Raw genomic sequence first — 21027 nt, 5'->3', positions numbered from 1 at the left:
GCTAGAGCATGTGAGCTATCTATAAAGCATGCAGGTAAAGCATTCCTTTCTTTTTTTCCCCTGTTATTGGTTTAGCAAAGGTTATTTTATATCTCAAATAAAAACATTTTAAATCAAACCAAACCAAAAAAATCAAAGAGAGGAAATAAAAGAAGGTACTTGCCTGATCTCGCTAACTCCCACAAGCTCCATGCAGGATTCTATGGTGGTTATGACTAGCCCTGATCCTGAAAAGCATCAGTGGGACTAGTTACATGAATGAAGTTGTTCAATTGTGTAAGTGTTTGCATGAGCAGGCCCCCCTGGTGCATACGATAGGCCTGATCCTGCCAAGACAGAGTGTAGTGCTCTGTGATAGGGGGCTGGGAGGGCCACACAGCCCAGTGGTTAGCACACCCAACTCTCACCCCCTTACCTCTCTGTCAGGGCAGCGGAAGTGCCTGTTCCTGACCTTAAGCCAGGAATCTTCAGCTTTTCACCCACATCTGGGCCTTGGCCCTTAAAGGGGTGTGGTAAAGGGACATGGGCTTCCCTCCCCCCTAAGTCCCAGCCCAGGGCCCTGTAGGAAGCAACACAAGCAGGGTCCTCCCTGTAGGAAGTCCAAGTTTGCTTCCCTGGACTACTTCCTACCAATAGGTCCCTTCAGTTTGGGGTATGGCCTTTATAGTCCAACCAGTCAGTTGCTCAATGGAAAAAAAAAGTGCAAAGGAGCTGGGCCCTGCAGGTTCTCAAAGGGGTGGTGGTTGGAGAAGGCTCTGCCTGGGGGCCTTATCTGCTCTATGGTCCCCTCTCAGGCTCAACCTTCTGTCTGGCTTCCCAGAGAAGGATTCCTCTGTCCTGTAGCCTGTTACCACCATTTGCCTGGGCATCTGAGCTCCTTTTAACCCGCTCCTCCAGTCAGAGCATGCTCGGCAGGCCCGGAGGGACAGGGCTACTTGGGCCCAGTATTGCCTTTTAACCTCTTTGGGCCCACTGTGGGGTTTGTATACCCAATCACATGCTCACTACTGTGAACAGTTCTCAATATTGCCAGACCCAGGCATTCCAGAATCATGAGCCAGACGCCAAAAATATCATGAGATTGGCTTAAAAACAATAACCTTTTAAACAATTAATTATAAACCACTTTTTTTTATTTTTTTTGGGTCTGCTGTCTTATTTTCAAGCTTTTGGAAGCTGCCCAACCTGGACTTGTGTGTGATCATTTCAGGGTCAGAATTTCATCATACATATACACACAGAAATTCCAGCCTGCCCCTTAACGCTTGGAGAGCGGACTCCATTTACTCCCTTTCCTAACCCGTGAGGTTTAGGCACTATCCCTCTCCATCCCCCTCCCCTATCATTATCATGCCTCCCTCCCCATTCTTCCAGCCCCTCCTCTCTCCCTCTCCCAACCTCCCCCACCCAGTCTCCTGCCCCACTGCAGCCAGCTTGAATTCAGGTCTACTAGAAGTATTGGGAGAGACTATCCATTTTGAGGAAGAGCAAAACATGGGGATATGGATATGGGTGTCATTTCTCACGCACAAAAAACCCACCAGATTGGTAGGGGGAAACGTTTATACAAAATGTTTAGCTGATATTTCAAACAAACAATGAAAAGTAAAATTGAATTTAAAACTATACAAATGCTTTAAAATGAAACAACAACAATAATAAACCTATAGCAGGAAGAAACCAGGCAAGTACTTTGGAGGAGGAGTAGATTCCTGTTTATAACCGAGAATGTTCTTACATGTAAATACCCAAAGACATAACAGAAGCTGTTAGAGGAAGTAGTTAGATTTTGCACATTCTAGTCATATAATAAATTCCACTGCTGCCTTGAGTCCCCAGGTGTATTTGTCTTGCTTAACCTGCCTCTTGGTACCCTCATCCTATCAACACTAAACTCATTACTTTTGTAAGAGCCATCAGTTTCTCAGTGGACCCATTCCAACTTCAGCTATTAGCTCCTGCTTCCATCTTGCTCTTTGTATCACTGACATCACCAGCTACTCTTTCCACTAGACCTATCTTCAGGGTAACTAACCATACAAATTATGGGGACCAAAGGCAACATAATCCCTATATTACGAGATAAAAATGTTTATGCAAATCAGGCCATGAGATACCTCTTTCCTCTTCTTGGGTTATTGCTGCCAGGAGAGTGAAGGTATCTCAGTGAGTTTTCGCCTGATCCCACTGATAAGGCTGGCCTGAAACTGCAGAGCTCCAAAAAAAATAAGGCTCCCAAGTTGCTTTGCTTGTGGCTTGCCCTGCAACCCTACACTGCAGTCCAAATCTCAGTCCCGTATCACTCTATACTCTTGAGGGGTAGGGAAGGCAGGAGAGTTCCTTGTGCTGCTCCATCTATTAGGTACTATCCCATTCTCAGCACAAGTTAATTCTTTAAATCCTGCTTAAGCCTTTCTTTTTTTAAGTTGATGATGCACACTTTCTGGAAAGCTTTTTCTAATAGTCCACATGGGGGATGAAACATAGAAACACACTGAAATGTATTATATATATTTGCATATAAAATAAACCAAGAGCAAGTATGAATTACAAAGGTACAAATAACCCCAGGGGTCTGGGTGACATCTTAATAAAGCTGTGAAAGAGAAGCTCAAGTGGTTTAATTAAACCACCAGAACTCTAGCTAGGGCATGCTAGCAAGTGCTTCTCTAACTCACTCCCCTACCTGATTATCAGGGATCACTGGCCCCGGGACACACTGGAGACCAGAGCACAAGGACAAATGGGCAGGCTGCAGTCTTACCATGAAGATTTCTAGATCTCATAAGAACATATGAACCGCTGAGTGGCCAGATTCCAGCTCTGTACCTTGTGACCCCATTATTGCAGAACCCGAGTCATCCATTTTCAAGACTGTTTTTGATGAGAGAAGAGACCCAGTTACAAGATGCTTTTCCATTGTTGTGGGTTCAACTACAGCTGCTCAAATAATGGATTTTTTTGGTTGGTGGTCAAAATGAAACCTAAAAAACCCTAACAGTTTTCAAACTGAAAAAGTTAATATTTTTTTGTTTTTTGTTTTCGTTTTTTTTAAAATCCTTTTTTTTTAAAAAAAAAAATTGCAGTCACATTCAAAACAAAGAGGATTTTTAATTGAAAAATTGAAACATTTCATTTAAAAAATGTCAAAATGAAATGCTTTGATCTTTTCTTATTTCTTCAACTGAAACAATTCAGTAAATTCAACCCGAATTCACACAATGTTTCTGTTGCAGTGTGAGATGACCGAAGACCCCAGGCCCCCTGAATCCTCCGGGTGGCCCTGCTCAGAGGCATAGCTAAATACAAGGTGGAACAGATTGTTTAGCATAAGGAGTTAACACATTTTGCAAGGGACCATGAAACAGTTAAGAGTTACTCTTCAGACTCATCCTTGCATGGAGTCACTTTAGGAAGGTCTTCTTCACAACCCATAAAAAGATTAACTAACGTTTTTTTAAAAATCAAAGTTTATATTCTGCAAAATCTGATGGGGCCAGTATCAGCTCTGTCTGGACCCTGGTAGCAGAAGACATTTTCCAGGAAGAGCTGAGCCATCTCCCATGCAGTAGGAACAGTACAGCACAGGGTGAAGTGTGCCATCTTTGTAAGGAGGTCTATGGCAACCAGGATTACTGAGCGTCCCTGAGAGTGTGGCAATTCTACAGTGAAGTTCATTGATAGACCAAGGCTGTGGAGGCATGAGCAGACGCTGGAGGAGACCTAGGGGTTTTGATCATGGGTTTTTGGTACTTGTGCAGAGATTACAAGATGTTATATAATCCTTGATGAAAGCTCATAGATCTAGCCACCAGAAACACCTCGATACCAGATTCCAGGTCTTGAACTGGCCAAAACAGCCTGCATCAGGCAAATTGTGGCATAGTTTCAATATCGGAAGCCTAGACTGTCCCTCTAGAAAATAAATGCAACCCCTGTGATAGAGGAGGCCAATCTGAAATCAGAACACTGAGTTGGGTCACATACCGCAGTTGTTCAAGGTCTGGTGATTCGGGTTTTGAACGCATCATCAGGGATCAAGGAGTAGATGGAGGACATCAGACTGTTGTTGATTGTTCTTTTGACAAAGCTGGACACCTTGAGTATGGTAGTAAAGAGCTCTTTACCAGGTTTGAGATATTCATCTTTGGGACAGGGCACCCATCTTTCTGTTTCTTGTACCTGGGTGATAGTTCACAAAGTCGAATCAAGCAAAGAACAGGAACCAGTGGATGTGGCATTAGTTAAAGTGTCTTGCAGTCCATAGGTACTCCACGTTCTTGTGGTCCATCATCAGGGCTTGGACCAGGAATCTGGCTACTTCTAGGAGATGGTGCTACTCCACAAAATCTGCCTTGATAGACAGTAGCTCCTTGTCTTACATGTAATTTTTTTCCACCGGGGGTAGCCTCCGAGACTGCAAGGCACGGGGGTGGAGTTGGTTATGGGGGCCCAGATGTTGAGATAATACTGCACCTATGGCAAAATTTGAGGTGCCGGTCTTGATCACAAATGGTTTAGTGGGATCTGGGTAAATCATGATGGGTGCTGAGATGAATGTCCTCTTCTGTCGCTCAAGGGCTGACTAAACCTCCGTGGCCCAGGTGAACCGGGCCCTCTTTTGAAAGAGTGCCATTATGGGTGCAATCAAGCTAAAGAATCCTTTAATAAATCATCTGTAGAAACTGGCAAATCCCAAGAATCCCTGCACCCCATGTATGTCCTTGGATGCAGCCCAGTTGGATATTGCCGCCACCTTGCATGGCTCCATGGTAAGTCCCTCAGGTGAGATGATATATTCCAAGAATTCCACTGTGTCTTTAATGAAACCTCGAGCTTTGTGAAGAGTTTGTTTTGGTGGAGTCTCTCCAAGACAATACGCACATAATGATTGTGGAAGGCCTGACTTTCAGAGACTACAAGGATGTCGTCCAGATAAATTATGACAAATTGGTCCACCATGTTCCTAAAGATGTCATTTATGAAATACTGGAAGGTTGCTGGGGTGTTGCACAACCCAAACAGCATGACCAAGTGGCCATACATGGTCCGGAAGGCAGTCCTTCCTTTTCTCTCCTTCCTGAAACCTCACCAGGTTATAAGCTCCATGGAGGTCCAACTCTGTGAAGACCTTGAGAGAGTGTGGCCTTTCAAACAGCTCATTAATAATTGGTAAAGGATATCAGTTTCAGCTTGTTATCTTGTTCAGGGCTCTCTAATCCAGACATGGCCAGAGGAACCGGTTTTTCTTCGCCACAAAGATGATTGGGGGCCCCACTGAGGACATGGAGGGGCAAATGAAACCCTTCTGCAGGTTTTCCTCGGGATCTCTCCAGAGGGCCTGAAGTTCAAGTACAGAGAAGGAGTAAATGCACCTAAAGGGAACCTCTGTTCCTGCCTGGAGGTCGATGGGACAGTCGTAGCTGTGATGGGGCAGTAGGTTGTCAGATTGTTTTTTTGTCAAACATGTTGACATAGTGTTGATATTTAACAGGAATCCCTGGAGCTGTTCAGGAGGTCATGGGGGTCGCGGGGTCACCTTTGGATCATCTCTTCACATCTCTGAAGGGTTGCTGGTCTCAGGTCAGCTCTCAGGAAACAGGACTGTTGGCAAAATAGGGAGTCAAAGCGTAACATGCCTGACCGCCAGTGGAAGCATGGGACATGGGTGATGAGTCAGGGGATGTCAAAGACAGCTGATGAATGCAGTGCACGAATTAGCCCAAACTGAAGGATTTCTTGGTGCCCTAGAAGGGTATTTACCTCTAAGGGAGCCGTCTGGTGGGTGACTGGTCTCAATGAAAGGCGTGATCTGTCTATGGGCTGCATTAATACGGGGGAGTCCTTGCGCCAGGTGGGGATTTTGTTTGCTCAGGCAAACTTCAGATCCATGAAATTTCCTGAGGCACCTGAGTTCACCAGCACCTGTAGGTTTGTGTTGGGGACAGTACTGGAGAGGGAGTTGGAGAAAAGTTAGACATGGATTGCCCATCACCAAGATACTGACAGACGAGCATTGGTCTGGGCTGCTGAAGGACGAGGAGGCTGGCCAACAGGACTGGCTGGAGTCAGGAGGACCATCTTTTTGCTTGGCAGCGTTTGGTCAAGAAGTCATCAATCTTGATGCGTAGGGTGAATGAAAAAGCTCAGGCTGGATGGGGATTCCACCTGTGCCAGTTCATCTTTAATATCTTCATTTAGGCCGAGCCAGAAATGATAATGCTGCGCGTCCTCATTCCATTGAGTGTCTACTACCCAGCATCTGAACTCCACTGTAGATTTAGCAACGGGCCGGCATCCCTGCTACAACACCTGAAGTGCAGACTTGACTGTACCCTCACAACCTGAGTCATGGAAGATCACTGCCACAGCTTCAACAAAGTCCTCAAATTGTCCCAGAAGTGGGCTTGACATTTTCCAGGAGCGGAGACACCTAAGCCAGGTGAAATGGCTGATAATCAATCCAACTTGGGCTTGGTCAGTGGGGTATGACAGGTAAGAGCATGAGACCTAAAACCTTTCTGGTCTTTGAGTGTCCCCCTCAGGGCACAGCAGTGCATTTAACTCTGTAATCATGGCTCTACTCTTCTTAATTTTTTCCATCAATATCTGGAAAAGAATAGACACCCCATTAATGTAACCAGCTGCTTTGATTTCTTTTTAAACAGAGAGAATAAAATGTGAACACCATGAAAAGAACCCCACAAACTAAAGGACAGTTCTCCGTGGAAAGGAAGTTGGGAAAGAAATGGAAACATGGAAGAAATGCTTTTAAAGTTTGATTAAAATACCTGACAAATGTTGCCTTCATGCTGACACTAAACAACATTTACAACTACTCACTGTCAAGGAGAACACTGTAGAGTCAGTCACCCCAAGGCAAACACCTTTCACCTAGCTTTTGTTTCCATGTTTGGGTTTAACCTCTTGTTTGCAGACTTGAGTCAATTTGTTGCACTGCTTCTACACTGCTCACTCCTCTTGGCTGCAAAGGGTTGAGACGAGATTAAAAGGCCTGGGCGAGGATGCTGACTTTCATCATTTGCTTGGCTGTCACCGTGAGCAGAAATGAAACAGCACTGGCGTATACAGTAATGTTCTTATTTACACTTGAGTGGTAACCTTTCCTTTCATCCTCAACAGTGTGGCAGATTCTCCTGGGGATTTGTTATTTTAGAAATATGTAGGTTCAGGATTGAAAAAGTAAAACAAACAAACAAAAGGGGTGGGGTGGGGAATCTTCATAGGATAAAAAGAAAAGCTTTCCTCAAGACTGAAGAGGGGGGGAAATGCTGTCCTGTACATACATATTTAAATATGTCTGACACAGAAAATCAAATATTATTCAAGGATAAAAAAGCTCCATCTTAGCTCTCTTGTGCTCCTATTTATTCCCAGTCATTCAGAATATCCCAGACTGAAATAAAAGTTTCAACTACTTGTGGTTAACACCCTGAATAATAATAATAAAAAACTCCACATACACAGCTTGGTATGCCAAATGGCCCTGCATGGAACAATTTCCCCTCCTAGAAAATGAATGTAAACTGGCTATCTCTTGACTCAAAATAAGCCAGAAGTAGCTTTCTGCTCTAAATTTGAAGAGATGTAAACATCTAGGGCTAGATCCTGTCCCATACTTAGACTCTTTGTGCTGCTTTGGTATTATCAAAGGGCCAGAAACCTGCCTTAGTATAGCAGTCAAGAATTTCCCCAACATGGGATAGATTTTCCTAGTCTGGCTCTAGCCCACCACTTCCCAATCCTCCCATCAAGAATTAGGGAACATGAGGGGGGCATCCCATAGTGCAACAAGACATAGCAGGAGCACTCTGTGCTCCAGTAATCCCAGTGGTGTAAGAGCCCCTAGGGGGCAGTTAAAAGTTAGTGTTATTTAGAGCAGCCTTGAGGCTCAGCTGTCCCAGGGATAGGGGGAGCGCAAAGGTAGCGTACACATGTTTGCCGGCCCCCTGGGGTTCGGCAGCAAGTGCAGTCTGATGGAATGAGATCACAGGGCCCCAGTCAGGGACAGACAGATCTTTCCATGTTTTTAGAGAACCTTTGTGGGTCATTTTCTCTGCTTGGTCTAGCAACCAATGGGACCTAGGGTGCAAGTCCCTAGTAAGCTTTTGTACTTCTAGCCATTAAATACCCACCAGAAATTTGGGAGTGGAGTTTTTCAGTTATGTTATTCTATTATGCAGCAAAAATATGTCTGTTCATTTATTGCAATTAAATACATCTATTCCCATCCCTCTGGGACCATATACAAATATTAAAAACACAGCCATCCAGGGACAAATGTCCTAAACAGTAATAAACTCTCCCAAGCCCCAATGTGTCCTTAGAGAAAGCTCATCTTATTGAGCCACCCACCTACTCATTCCTTCCCACCCAAAAATCCTGGGAGAACAAACAGGTTTTACAACAGGACCTGAAGGTCAAGAGAGAAATGCTCTGACAATTGAGGGGGAAACAAACTGCACATCTGAAAGACCCCTCAGTGAGAATGCGCTGTCTCCAGCCCCGAATGATTAAACCCGGGGGTAATAGTTCCAGCCCTTCTGTTGATTACTATTGCACAGGAAGTGAGGCAATCTCTGGGTATATTTTCACTGCAGATTTACCTTGAATGATCGGCACCAGGGAGCACCTAGCCCAGTTAGCCTAGCCCGGGTATGAGCAGTCATAGTGCAAAGCCCCACCTAATCTACTGTGTCCTCACCACTGCACTCCCCCGTGTGTGTTGCTACCATGGTTGCCGCCCCGAGACTGTGGAGCACATCCTATGGTTCTTTGTGCTGCACTAAGATGAGCCAATTCTTTGATTCTTTCCCAGTGAATTGCAGGATAACTTTTTTGTCCTTCTGAGCACGTGCTGGGAATTATGGGAAGGCACTGAAGGACTAAGGGCACTTGAGTGATTTAGCCTGCATTCTATAAGCATTGCCAAATTTGCTTAAAACAAGCGACTATTTGCTTGTTTTTGGCCAATTGGGCTGGCATTTTTAGGCAGTCATGCCTGCGGGTTTTTCCACTTGTCTTGTGGGACACTTTTTTTTGAACGATACCCGGCATGTATTTTTTGACGCAAATCCCACCTAGCATCATGGCGTCATGACGCATATCCCCACCCAGCATCATGATCAAATCCACTCCCAGCCTCATTATAAGAAATTAAAATCCTGTCCTCTGCTTACATTTTTCTGTTTTTTGTGGGTTTTTCCTACTATTTAGGGTTTTTTTCCCGAGCGGTTTTCTGGCAAGGTACAACCCAAGGGTACTGGATCATTCCAGCGACCTGAGCTCTAGCCTACACCTCAGCTAGTCCGGATGGAAAGAACCACCACAATCGGGGGAAAGGTTTTTATATGTGGACAGGAGTCAGGTTAGGGACAACACTGAAGTAAAGGTCTGCGTGGACACAGTGTACTTAGATTTCCCGAAAACCTTTGACAAGGTCCCTCACCAAAGGCTCTTATGTAAATTAAGTTGTCATGGGATCAGAGGGGATGATCCTTTCATGGACTGAGAACTGGTTAAAAGACAGGGAACAAAAGGTAGGAATAAATGATAAATTTTCAGAATGGAGAGGGGTAACTAGTGGTGTTCCCCAAGGGTCAGTTCTAGGACCGATCCTATTCAACTTATTCATAAATGATCTGGAGAAAGGGGTAAACAGTGAGGTGGCAAAGTTTGCAGATCATACTAAACTGCTCAAGATAGTTAAGACCAAAGCAGACTGTGAAGAACTTCAAAAAGATCTCACAAAACTAAGTGATTGGGCAACAAAATGGCAAATGAAATTTAATGTGGATAAATAAAGTAATGCACATTGGAAAAAATAACCACAACTATACATACAATATGATGGGGGCTAATTTAGCTACAACTAATCAGGAGAAAGATCTTGGAGTCATTATGGATAGTTCTCTGAAGACATCCACACAGTGTACAGCGGCAGTCCAAAAAGCAAAAGGGATGTTAGGAATCATTAAAAAAAGAGATAGAGAATAAGAGGGAGAATATCTTATTGCCCTTATATAAATCCATGATACGCCCACATCTTGAATACTGCGTACAGATGTGGTCTCCTCATCTCAAAAAAGATATACTGGCATTAGAAAAGGTTCAGAAAAGGGCAACTAAAATGATTAGGGGTTTGGAACGGGTCCCATATGAGGAGAGATTAAAGAGGCTAGGACTTTTCAGCTTGGAAAAGAGGAGACTAAGGGGGGATATAATAGAGGTATATAAAACCATGAGTGGTCTGGAGAAAGTGAATAAGGAAAAGTTATTTACTTGTTCCCATAATATAAGAACTAGGGGCCACCAAATGAAATTAATGGGCAGCAGGTTTAAAACAAATAAAAGGAAGTTCTTCTTCACTCAGCGCACAGTCAACCTGTGGAACTCCTTGCTAGAACTATAATAGGGTTTAAAAGAGAACTGGATAAATTCATGGAGGTTAAGTCCATTAATGGCTATTAGCCAGGATGTCTAAGGAATGCTGTCCCTAGCCTCTGTTTATCACAGAGTGGAGATAGATGGCAGGAGACAGATCACTAGATCATTACCTGTTAGGTTCACTCCCTCTGGGGCACCTGGCATTGGCTACTGTCGGTAGACAGGATACTGGGCTGGATGGACCTTTGGTCTGACCCAGTATGGCCATTCTTATGTTCTTATGAGTTAGCTCTGCTGTGAAGATGTACCCTCTGAGGTAAATACGACCATGAGCTTAATCCATTTATGGTTTAAGACAACACCTTACACTGTTGAATCAGCATCAGCTGAGGAGTGGTTCTGATATCAAGCTCAGGAGCACTTTATACACAGATCCAGCAGCAAAAGAAAACTAAGATCATGTGATCTTCATCAATTCCCCTCTCCAGCCATTTCCACCTCAAAAGCTCTCCTGTTTGAGCCAGGTGCTGAATCTGCTTGCAGAAGCTACCGAGTGGTAGCCCTTTGTCACAGGAAAACCTGGGCATCATGCAAATTAACAAATAGGAAGCACGGTGGGAACAGATGGTAGGTGGAAAACCATCTATGCATAGGTACTCAGACATTACAGCGATGAGCCCGGTACAAATGTCAAGGTAAAGATAACATTTGGGGAACCAAGTCAATGAACTTAATCTATCCCTGCTGTAACCCATTAAAGTCAAAGAAGTTACATTTGGAATTAAGTTGGCCCATTGTCTCTACCTTCTTAAATATTAGTTTTTTCTCTTCTCTGTCTCTCATGTTCTCCAATCCATTTTCCCCATTCCTTTCTTGCTCCCAATATCTCTCTCCCCCATCCCTCTTGCTCTCTCCCATCCAGTGTTCGGCTACTCAGTTCATCCCTCACTCCCCTTGTGCCACCTGGTTCAGTGTCTCCTCCAAGCTCTCTCGCTGTCACCATGACTGGTGCTGAGCCACCTCTGCTCAATACTGCTTCTTGCTCTATCCTAAAGCACATGGGCAAGGCGGGGCGATTGGAACGCTGGTCACAGGAGAGCGCCTCACTGACATGAGAGCTCCTTATCGGTTACCCACATATCACACAGAGTAGAGAGCGCGCTTCTGACTCCTGCAACCATCAGAGGAAGAAAAGCAGGAAGGCAAAATGGCAGGCGGACACAGATTACCGAGCAGGAGGAGGCAGCATTTTGGGGTGGGATTTTCAAAGAAAACTACAGGAGCTAGTTGCCCAACACACACAGAAATGCAATGAGAGCTTATAGGCTCCTTACCAAATCCAAGTCTTGGCGGATTTATGCAGCACAAAGGAATTTATGTGGCAAGTACATGAAAAGGCCTATGTGGCCTCATAACTATTAAGCATGGCCACCTGTACATGGCCTTTTACCATTGGAACTCCCATCTTTCCCATAGTGCCTTACCTTCCCCACCCCCCACAAATCTTACTCTCTTATCTCTTGTTGTGCTACGGCTACTTTAAATCGTAGACACCATCAGGAAGGGGCTCATCTTTTTAAGTTTGTCTGCAGAGCCCTGCACACATATAATGCTAAAAAAATAAACAATAATAATAATTTGGTGTGGGAGCTATAGTTTTTAGACAGATCTAATAAGCATTAGCCAGAGTTTGTTGTTACAGGACTAAGAAGTTAAAGTTTAAGGGCATTACAGGGGGAAACAGTGGTTGAACAATTCCCCTGGCAGTCCCATTCTTTTGATGAACTTGCCTACAGAGGCGAGTGTTCTCCAAGAATGGAGAGCATGTGGATACATTCCTAATCTTTAGGACTGAAAAGCACCACAGTTAACCTGTACTCAAATCAACATTTCTGGAGACAGCGGATCCTGACAGATTACAATGCCTGATTTAGCTATTTCCAGAAATGTGGAGTTGGCATAGAACTGAACAGGTGTCTCAATCGTGACAAGAAGTCCACAGAAGTATTTCATACAAAATTAGAAGGGGTAGTAGAATGAGGAGGTAGCTGGCCAGACACTCTGTGCTAGAGTCTGATGTATTTCCATTTAGAATGCTGCCGATCAGGCAGTCATCTGCAACTCTGGGCACTTTTAGCATTATTTAAAATAAAAAAACAACCAAACCAAAGCTAGCATCAAGCTGACAGAAAAATGCCAGCAAGCCCTCCCCAGCACAACCCAATAGAGGCGGGGCTTTCCTCACCAAACTGCCCATTCCCCCATAAACAAATCACTCCTATGAGGCCCCACTGTCTTCAGACGCCTGGCTGGGCAAAAGAACAAGCCTTACCGCATACCGTAAATCCCAGACTGCCTCAAACCAAGGGCAGAAGCTTGTTTCACAGCTGAGGTCCCCTGGTGAAAAACGCGCTGCAACCAGCATCCTCTGTTAAATCAAGGGAACCCATCTTGAGCACCTCTTCTGATTATACATGGGGCCGTTTGTTATGGGAAGCGGGGTGGTCCTTTCTGTAGGCAGGTCCCAAACCATTTAAGCCTTTACAGGTTAAATGCTCTGGTCTCTTTAAACACTGGACTGTGGGTGGAGCCCACCAGAAGAACAAATGGCACTGCTCTCTCGGATGAAGGAGAGGCCTCTGGACTATTGAAATCCTGGAAAGGGTGGCATGAGCCCACCAGAACGAAAGGTCCATCCCTTCTGGCCTATGTGAATTCCAGGAAGTGGTGGGCTTCAGCCCCTCAGGAACAAAAGGCCTTCCACCCTCAAATGGGGGGGCCTCTGGACTGACAGCACTGGAGACTGAAGTCTTATGTTTATCCACACAATGGATACAGCCTGGGCAATGAGAGAGCAAGCTTCCCCACCACCCCTTCCACAACCGATGAGAGATCTTGGGAGAGAGACAACCAAACACAAAGGAGCAGTGGGGGACTGATGTTAGGTAGAACAACAATGGCAAGACCAGAACAGCATGAAGGAAGGGGGTGAGGGAGGAGAGGGAGTGGGGGACGGAGAGCAGAGCAGGAGGAAAGTAAAGAGAAAGGACAATCGAACAAGGGAGAGTGGACAAGACACAAAAATGTTTCGTAGTTAAGATATGAAAAGAGGAGGGAATGTTACCTGATTTGCTAGAAAGAACAGGAGAAACAGGACAAGAAAGAATAAAAAAATAAATACGAGAGAAATAGCAAAACAAAAATAACCAGAAAAGAGAGAGAGAGAGAGAGAGAGAGACTATAAAGAGGGAGGTGGAAGAAACAAGAAGAGGGAGTAAAGGAATGGGAAAATGGAAGACTAGACAAGAAAACACACTTGATCCATTTAGGCTAGGAGATATTTTATTCTATGTTTTATTTGGGACAGAGGCAAAGATTAAAAAAATACAAAAGTTAGTGACTTGAAGAGGGAAACAGAAAAAGGGCAGTAATTGGGCTCAGTTTGCCAGCTGTCATCCTGTAGGGAGATAGATAGCTCTTCTTATCCCCAAAGATACTAGCAGCCCAACAGCTGGTCACCCAGCAAGGCAGCCTGATTCCAGACAGAAAAGGTGAAAGCAAAGAGGCATCTTTCCTTGGCATCTGCCTATTTTTTCATGCTAGCTTTTCTGGGTACTTAAATGAATGATTAATGTAAATAAACTCTGGATAATCATGCTCATTCAGAATTTGGTTGCCAGAGACTTGTTTTTAAAAAATTACTTCACTTGCTCTGAAAAACATTGAAGTTGCAGGCTCACTCTTTTCTCTTGTTCGGTGTTTATTTAGGATGTACACAAAATTTAGGGTCTGGCTCCTAGGGTATTGTGACCTGGTGTGGTACTACATGTGTGTATCTCTCTCTCTCTCACACACACACACACACACACACACACACACACACACACACACACACACCCCTCCCTACTACTACTACTACTAACTCTTCTTCTATGGCATGTGTGCACATGGTGGCAGGAGACGTGGCTCCCTACTTAGAGACTCTCTTTGATTGCTATCAATACACTTAAGGCACCAAATTCTGTGTTCAGATATCTGCACACAGCTCCCACTGACTTGGGGGGCAGGGTGGACAAAAATCAATGATTTTGGGAGGGGGAGAGGGGGAAGATTTTTTTTATTTAAATCTGATTTTCCTGAGTTTGTTATTTAAATAATATATTTTTCCTTTTAAAAATAAACCTGTTTAAAATGAAATCTGAGTTTAATACAAAATATATTGAGGCCTAAATTTATTATAGTCTCTTGAAACATTTAAATAAAACTAAATCCACAAGTCTCTATCAAAAACTTTGAGTTAGAGGCTGCTTTTCAATATAAAGAAAGAATCAGGGGAATAACATCTAACTTTTGAGGTCAAGCTTTATAAATATGGCACAATGGGTCAGCCTAAGTACCTTAGGAGACTGTCTCATTTTCAAGAGATTAGGAAAGTAGGAACTTGAGCTCCAGTCCCTTTTACTTACGAATATCTGAAAATTTTTCCAGGCTGACCTGAAATAATCAGTTTAATTTTCTGACTACAGTTAATCCCTCTGTTTAATAAATCTTTTAGTTGTAAATGTGAGATGTGTTTCGATAAGAGAAGTTTATGTATCCAAAACATTTAAGATTGTTTTGTTTAATTTTAATTTTATAAGTTTGATATGCTGTTTTGTGGGTCCAGTACCCACAAAATTAAATTCCAGTTACTATCCTAATATCGCTTGACACAAATCATGAGCAAAAAGTTAATTATCTAGTAAATAAGCAGTATATCAGTCACCATTTTCTAACACACTAAAAATGTACAATTAATAAGAATCTGAAAATGTTAATTGCTAAAATAAATGGATACAGTTATAGTGTACTCACATATATATAAATGTATATAGTTATACTGTATTCTCCTACATAATAAAAAGTATCAAATCTATATAAAAGCTCTATTTAGTTGTAAATCAGCATGTTTAATGGTTATATTAATCAGTGAGAATGCAACCTTTCTTTAGAAAATAACCGAAATACAAACAGAAAAGTTGATTAAAATGGATGATTTAAATTGAGGCTTTCCACTTGATGGTTTAAATAATGATTTAAATCGCTGATTTAAATCTCCTGGATTTTAAATCAACCCACCCTGCTTGGGGGTACCTTTTTCCAGCTATATCCCCAAAGAATAATTTGCCTGTGTTCTGGGCCAACAGCTAATAGACCCACCGCACCATCTTGGAATGTGCTGCTACAGCTCCTCATGCCACAGCAGCCCTTAGCACAACTGCACATAGAACCAGGGATTTCCCTACACCCCCTCTATGGGGGTGTTTACCCCCCCGAATTTCCCCAACACCCCTCCCCCCCAAGTTTTGTGAACTAGTTACATGCAGTGTTGCCAATTTAGTGATTGCTTGGAAATTTGAATTGAAATTGAAACATTAATACACACTTTAAAAGCCTATACAGTGTATGATAAAATACGTGTATATGAAAAAGTATAATAGATTTGAAAAGTATGAACATAGACTAGCTTCCTTATACAGCTGTTGTTTTTTATGACCATGTCATTGCATTCATTTCGGTGATGTTGGCCAACCTAATAATTTCAAATTATGATTTGTAAGCAAAGTCTAAATGAGTTCTCCCTGACAGCTAGTGATGAGCTGGGGGCTGGGGGGAAAGGCTTCAGGACCAGATTGTATTTACATTCACACCTAATCTACTTAGGTATCCAGCAAACAAAGCTGTGTTGCCCAAGTGATAGATTTTGGCTGGGGTTGGGTTACAAATCACTTGAATGCGGGGGTGGAGGGGGGGGTGGGAGGTTTAATGAAATATTGTTATTCTTATTGTATGAGTAAAGGGCAGTAGAACTGTATTTAGCCTGTGCTGATTGAGGGGCACCGAGAGAGACAGCGGGGACAGGTGTTTTGCTTGATGGTCTGCCTGAGTCACAAGTACCTGCCCCTCTCCACTGTTTAAAGACAGAGCTGATTAGGCTCCACAGATAGTCTTTGTTTTGTTAAGTGATCACTACAGCTGAAATCACTGATAATCAGGTCTAAGTGCTTAGACCTGCTGTGGGACAGTGTTTCTGTTGAAGAGACGGCCCAGTCTGCACTAGCAGTGAGGTTCCCCCAGCTCAGCTAAAATCACTGAGAGCTGGGTGGAACCTCAAGAGACCAACTCGCAGAGGTCACAGAGGCAGGTGGCAGCAGAAGGTGACAGCGCAGGGCCATTGGCAACAGAGCGATGGCGTGAACGGTGGCACAAAGAACAACAGTGGCCAGAGCGAACAGTGAGCAGCTGGAGGAACGAGCAAGGTGCCTTCTTGCCCCCCACCTGGGAGATGAACTCATGGGAAAGCACCTCTGAATTCTGAGTCTCCACTGACCAAGGACAACACCGGTGAGTGTTAATGAGGCTGTTAAGCATGTTGGAGACACAACATAGTTCATACAAACAAACATGGCTGTGGCATCATACTTTCTATTTAAGCAAGAGATACCACACACTACAAACTGGAGGCCAACGTTAAGTGCATTGTCACTTGTTCATCCTGAAGTTGAACACCAGTGCCGAACAAGATCAGCAAATGCTCACTATCTGTCTGCAAGAAACTCAGTTGACTGGCTAGATGCATGTGGTGCAACAGTGAAAGACTCAACAGTTGAAAAAGTGAAGAACTCTCTCACCACATTCAAAAAATGTGCATACATGGCTGACGAATGCACCAATGCAAATGGTCATCAAGTAGTAAGTCATTGTGTACATTATCTTGAGGTCAGTGGTAGGCCAGTAGATGCATTTCTAGATGTTCAAGTTATAGAAGACAGATTGGCTGCATCTGGGACAACCCACATCTTAGAAGAGTTAAATGCTTGTCAATGGGACCCCAAACAGATGGCTGCTTGTGCATTTGATGGAGCTGCAAACTTCTCTGAAAGACATGGTAGAGCACAAGCTTTGCTCAGAGAAAAGTGTAACCCTAGTCTCTCCTATACACACTGCAGAGGCCAGCTAGTCCAACTAGCGCTAGTACAAGCTGCAGACTCTTCAAAAGACATTAAAAAAAGCTATAAATTTAATGTCTTCATTATAGTCTTTTTTCAGCAAGAGTCCAAAAAGACTGAATATCTTGGAAAATATAGAAGATACACTGGGACTGAAGTTCAAATTAGTCCAACCTGGGAAAACCCTCTGGCTTTCTCATGAGTGGTCCTTGGCTGTTGTCTTAAAATTACTCCAGCCATTATTACTGGCTTTGGAAAGTGTCTACCAAGAACGGATGGATCTAAGTAGTGAGGCTGGTGGATTACTTTTGCTACTACGTTCAGAGAAGACTATTGCCATTCTCTCTCTTGTAAGTCTACTGTTGAAACCACTTGGGTCATTAAACAATGCCATCCAGGCATCTGCTACAACAGTAGTAGATCTTTGTCCAGCAATAGAAGCTACATTTGGATCAATCAGAGAGCTATCCAATGAAAAAGTACTGGAAGAAGCAAAGACTTCAGTCCAGAAGTTGACTACTGAAGGCATTTATATTGAATCCTTAAGTGAAGAGGACAAGAAGTGTTTGTTAAGACAACTGAAAAAGTACACAGACTTGATTCTTAAAAATCTACAACAGCGACTTCTAGATTCTACTCAACCTCTACGTAGCTTTAACAGATCCCTGTCTTATAAAACACCGACAGCTGAGTGGAGTGAGGCACTACCAGCAATGGGGCTGCCATGTGATCAGGACAGAGTAGAGAATTTGAACCCAGAGTGGAATATCATACGACGAGTGAATGAAGATTTGACTTCAACTTATTTTTTATCATCACTAGTGGCTCAGCCCAATCTTTATGCTATGTTTCCTGGGCTGAAAGAAGTAGGAATTCATCTCTTGCTACTCCCAGTCACAACAGCTACAGCTGAGCGTTCTTTTTCATCATTGAATAGAATTTTGTGTTTTGAAAGAAGTCGCCTTCTGCCTGATCATGTGAATGAACTAATGAGCATATCAATTGAAGGAACGGAAGTACCGGACACACGAGAAGCCACCAAAGATGAATGCACTGCATTCAAGAAGTTCATTAACAGAGTTGTGCAAAATTATAAGAAGAAACCAAGAAGGATGTAGATGTAGTGCTTCATAGAAGGCTTGAGTAGCCAACTTTAATTTGGGTGATGATTTTAAAATCTAATAAAATGGTCATGAAACATTTTTCAGTTTTTACTATGATGCCATACAGCCCACCTACACCCTCATGATCTCACTCCTCATCCTGACCCCCTCCCCCCCCGTAAATTTGAACACCTTCCCCTCCCCCCCAATTTCAATTCCTGGGGAAAACACTGCATAGAACTACGAAATCAGCTAAATATTTGAATTTGAGGACACAGTATAAACGTGATATCAGGTTTCTGCCTTCAGGGAAACCCTAAAAAGAAATGCACCTACAACCCCTGAGTTTTTACATTGCATTAGGATTCACAGAGCATTTGCGTCCTACAAACAAAACATGTCTATGGTGTTCAGGGAACTGTAAATAATTTACTTGTACTGAAATCAAAGCTTTAGAACTGTAACAGGTATAGCAGCTTATCATATTGCCCCAAAAGTGTTTTGATTAATAACAAATAATTTATTTTCCAGGCAGCTAATTTGTGTTCTATAAGTTTTGTTTTTTCTCCCACTGGAAGTGGAGGGAGGGAAAGTGGGGATGAAGGATCTTCTGAAATTCTAATGGAGTCATTTGTATGTTTGTGAGTATCATCTACACACTCACACTCCTCTCTTCTAAGGCCTTGTTCCACCCTTCAGCTTCCAAACTGACCAGTGGGATCTCTGTGGAGCAAATAAGGCCCTCCTTCTTCCCACTATTAAAGAAGTCTCCCTTGATAGCACTTCTAGGCTTCAGCCTGTCTTTTATAGAAACATATAATATATTGGGTTTTTTGTTTTACTTTAAGAGGAAAAAAGAACATAAATGATGTTGCACTTACTGAGTTCGGTAATGCTTCCCACCCGGGTAGCGAGCAAGGATTGCTCTATGGTCCTTAACTCTGATTGGCTAAACATCTGTACTTCGCCTGGCTTATTTGACCTTTGCTGGTCTTTGTGAAGGTTCAGACTGTCTGGCAGGCAGAGAACACCTAGAGTTAATAAAAGAGAGAGAAAAGAAAAGACCATTGTCATTTTAGTCACTATGGACAGTTGCTGTTACAGTCAGACCTTGCTGTATATGTTTCAAGAGGATGTGTTTGGAGTTCAAAATATATCTATGTTTTTTTAATAAAACAAACGCCATATAATATAAACATAACACAATATTGCAGCTGAGTCAGATACTCAAAAAATGTCCCTTATTAACTTTTCAGAATACCTTTAAGTCTCTCATGTTGCCATTGTCCATTCTGGGGATAACTTTTAGAGGAAAGTCCTGTAGAATTTTATCGAGATGAAGTCAACAGCATTCCAGAGAAATTAAACAGGGCTCTATGAAAATTACTCTAAAAACAACCAAATTCAATAGAAAATTCTATCTATAGAATTCTGTAGGTTAGTTTAAAAACCTCTATATAGAAAGGTTATTCTCTATAAAATATTATAGGACCTTTCTATCAGGAAAATTCCATTTCTAACTGTCAAAACAATGGACAGTATCAAGCTGTCTGCAATGACATCTAGAAACTTATTGCTTTTGTTCTGCAAATGTAACTCCTGGCTGTTGAACTGTTTTAAGTTTTGAACCTCTGCCTATAATGCAGAAGAATCACAAGAGTAGTTTAACTGTAATGCACTTTCTCTGGGGTGAATAAAGCCACTGTACTGTCCTACCAAATGGACTAACTCAGATATACATTCATTCAGACACAACAGTAACATTCGGAGAGCATATCTAATCACTCAAACACATATAAGAAACAAATGTTTATAATTTGAAAATCATTTTCATACTGCAGAACAGAACTTATTAAAAGCCCTAACACCCAAACTCAAACCATAGATATTAGTGACATCAAAGTGTGGTTGAGGCAGAAACAATTCTCCCTTTTTTGAGGTATGTGAACAGTGCACCATGTGCCATAATGTCAACAGTATCACATTCCATGAGGCAAATTCACCCTTGGCATAAGCAGATGCAGGTCCATTGAAGTCACCTCAACTAAAGTCATTGAAGTCAATGGAGTATTGCACTTGCTTATGCCAAGGATAAATGTGGCCCTATATCTGCCTGTGCAATTTGCAAAGCTTTGATGCCTCTGTGGTAAAAAGGTAGATGTTGAAAAATATGAACAAAAAATTGTGTGGGGTTTTTTTTTTTAGTGCTTGTGAAAGGTGATGGACTGACAACCATACAGACCAACCAGACATTACAAAACAAGTACACCAACAGGCACAGCCCCCCACCAGCCCGATAATGTACCCCAATGCTTTTCTTGAGGAAGAGGGAATAATTCAGTTTCCCTGTCCCATTAGATACTTGGCCTCTCTCTGATGTGAATGCTACTAATCTAGCCAATGAACATGAACTGAGGAGCTATTTGTAAAGTGGCTACCTCTGGGACTCTTAAACAACAAACCAATTTCACAAAGGCCACCAGACAGCCATCCAAGGGTAATGATTTTTGGCCATTGCTGATCTGAGT

At 42.8% G+C, this 21027-nt stretch overlaps 1 protein-coding gene across 2 annotated transcripts in view; it reads right to left on the bottom strand.

Moving 5' to 3' along the window:
- Positions 1–21027, bottom strand: part of BTBD11 (BTB domain containing 11) — a 275212-nt gene that overhangs the window by 96030 nt on the left and 158155 nt on the right. For both annotated transcript variants that reach the window (XM_037880308.2, XM_043542358.1), the window contains exon 2: positions 19381–19530. In XM_037880308.2, coding sequence (XP_037736236.1) covers positions 19381–19530 — 150 coding nt within the window. The remainder of the gene's footprint in view (positions 1–19380; positions 19531–21027) is intronic.

This window comes from Chelonia mydas, chromosome 1 (genome assembly GCF_015237465.2).
Source record: "Chelonia mydas isolate rCheMyd1 chromosome 1, rCheMyd1.pri.v2, whole genome shotgun sequence".
In the NCBI taxonomy this organism is placed as follows: Eukaryota; Metazoa; Chordata; order Testudines; family Cheloniidae; genus Chelonia; species Chelonia mydas.
This window is presented reverse-complemented; position numbering and strand designations above follow the sequence as displayed.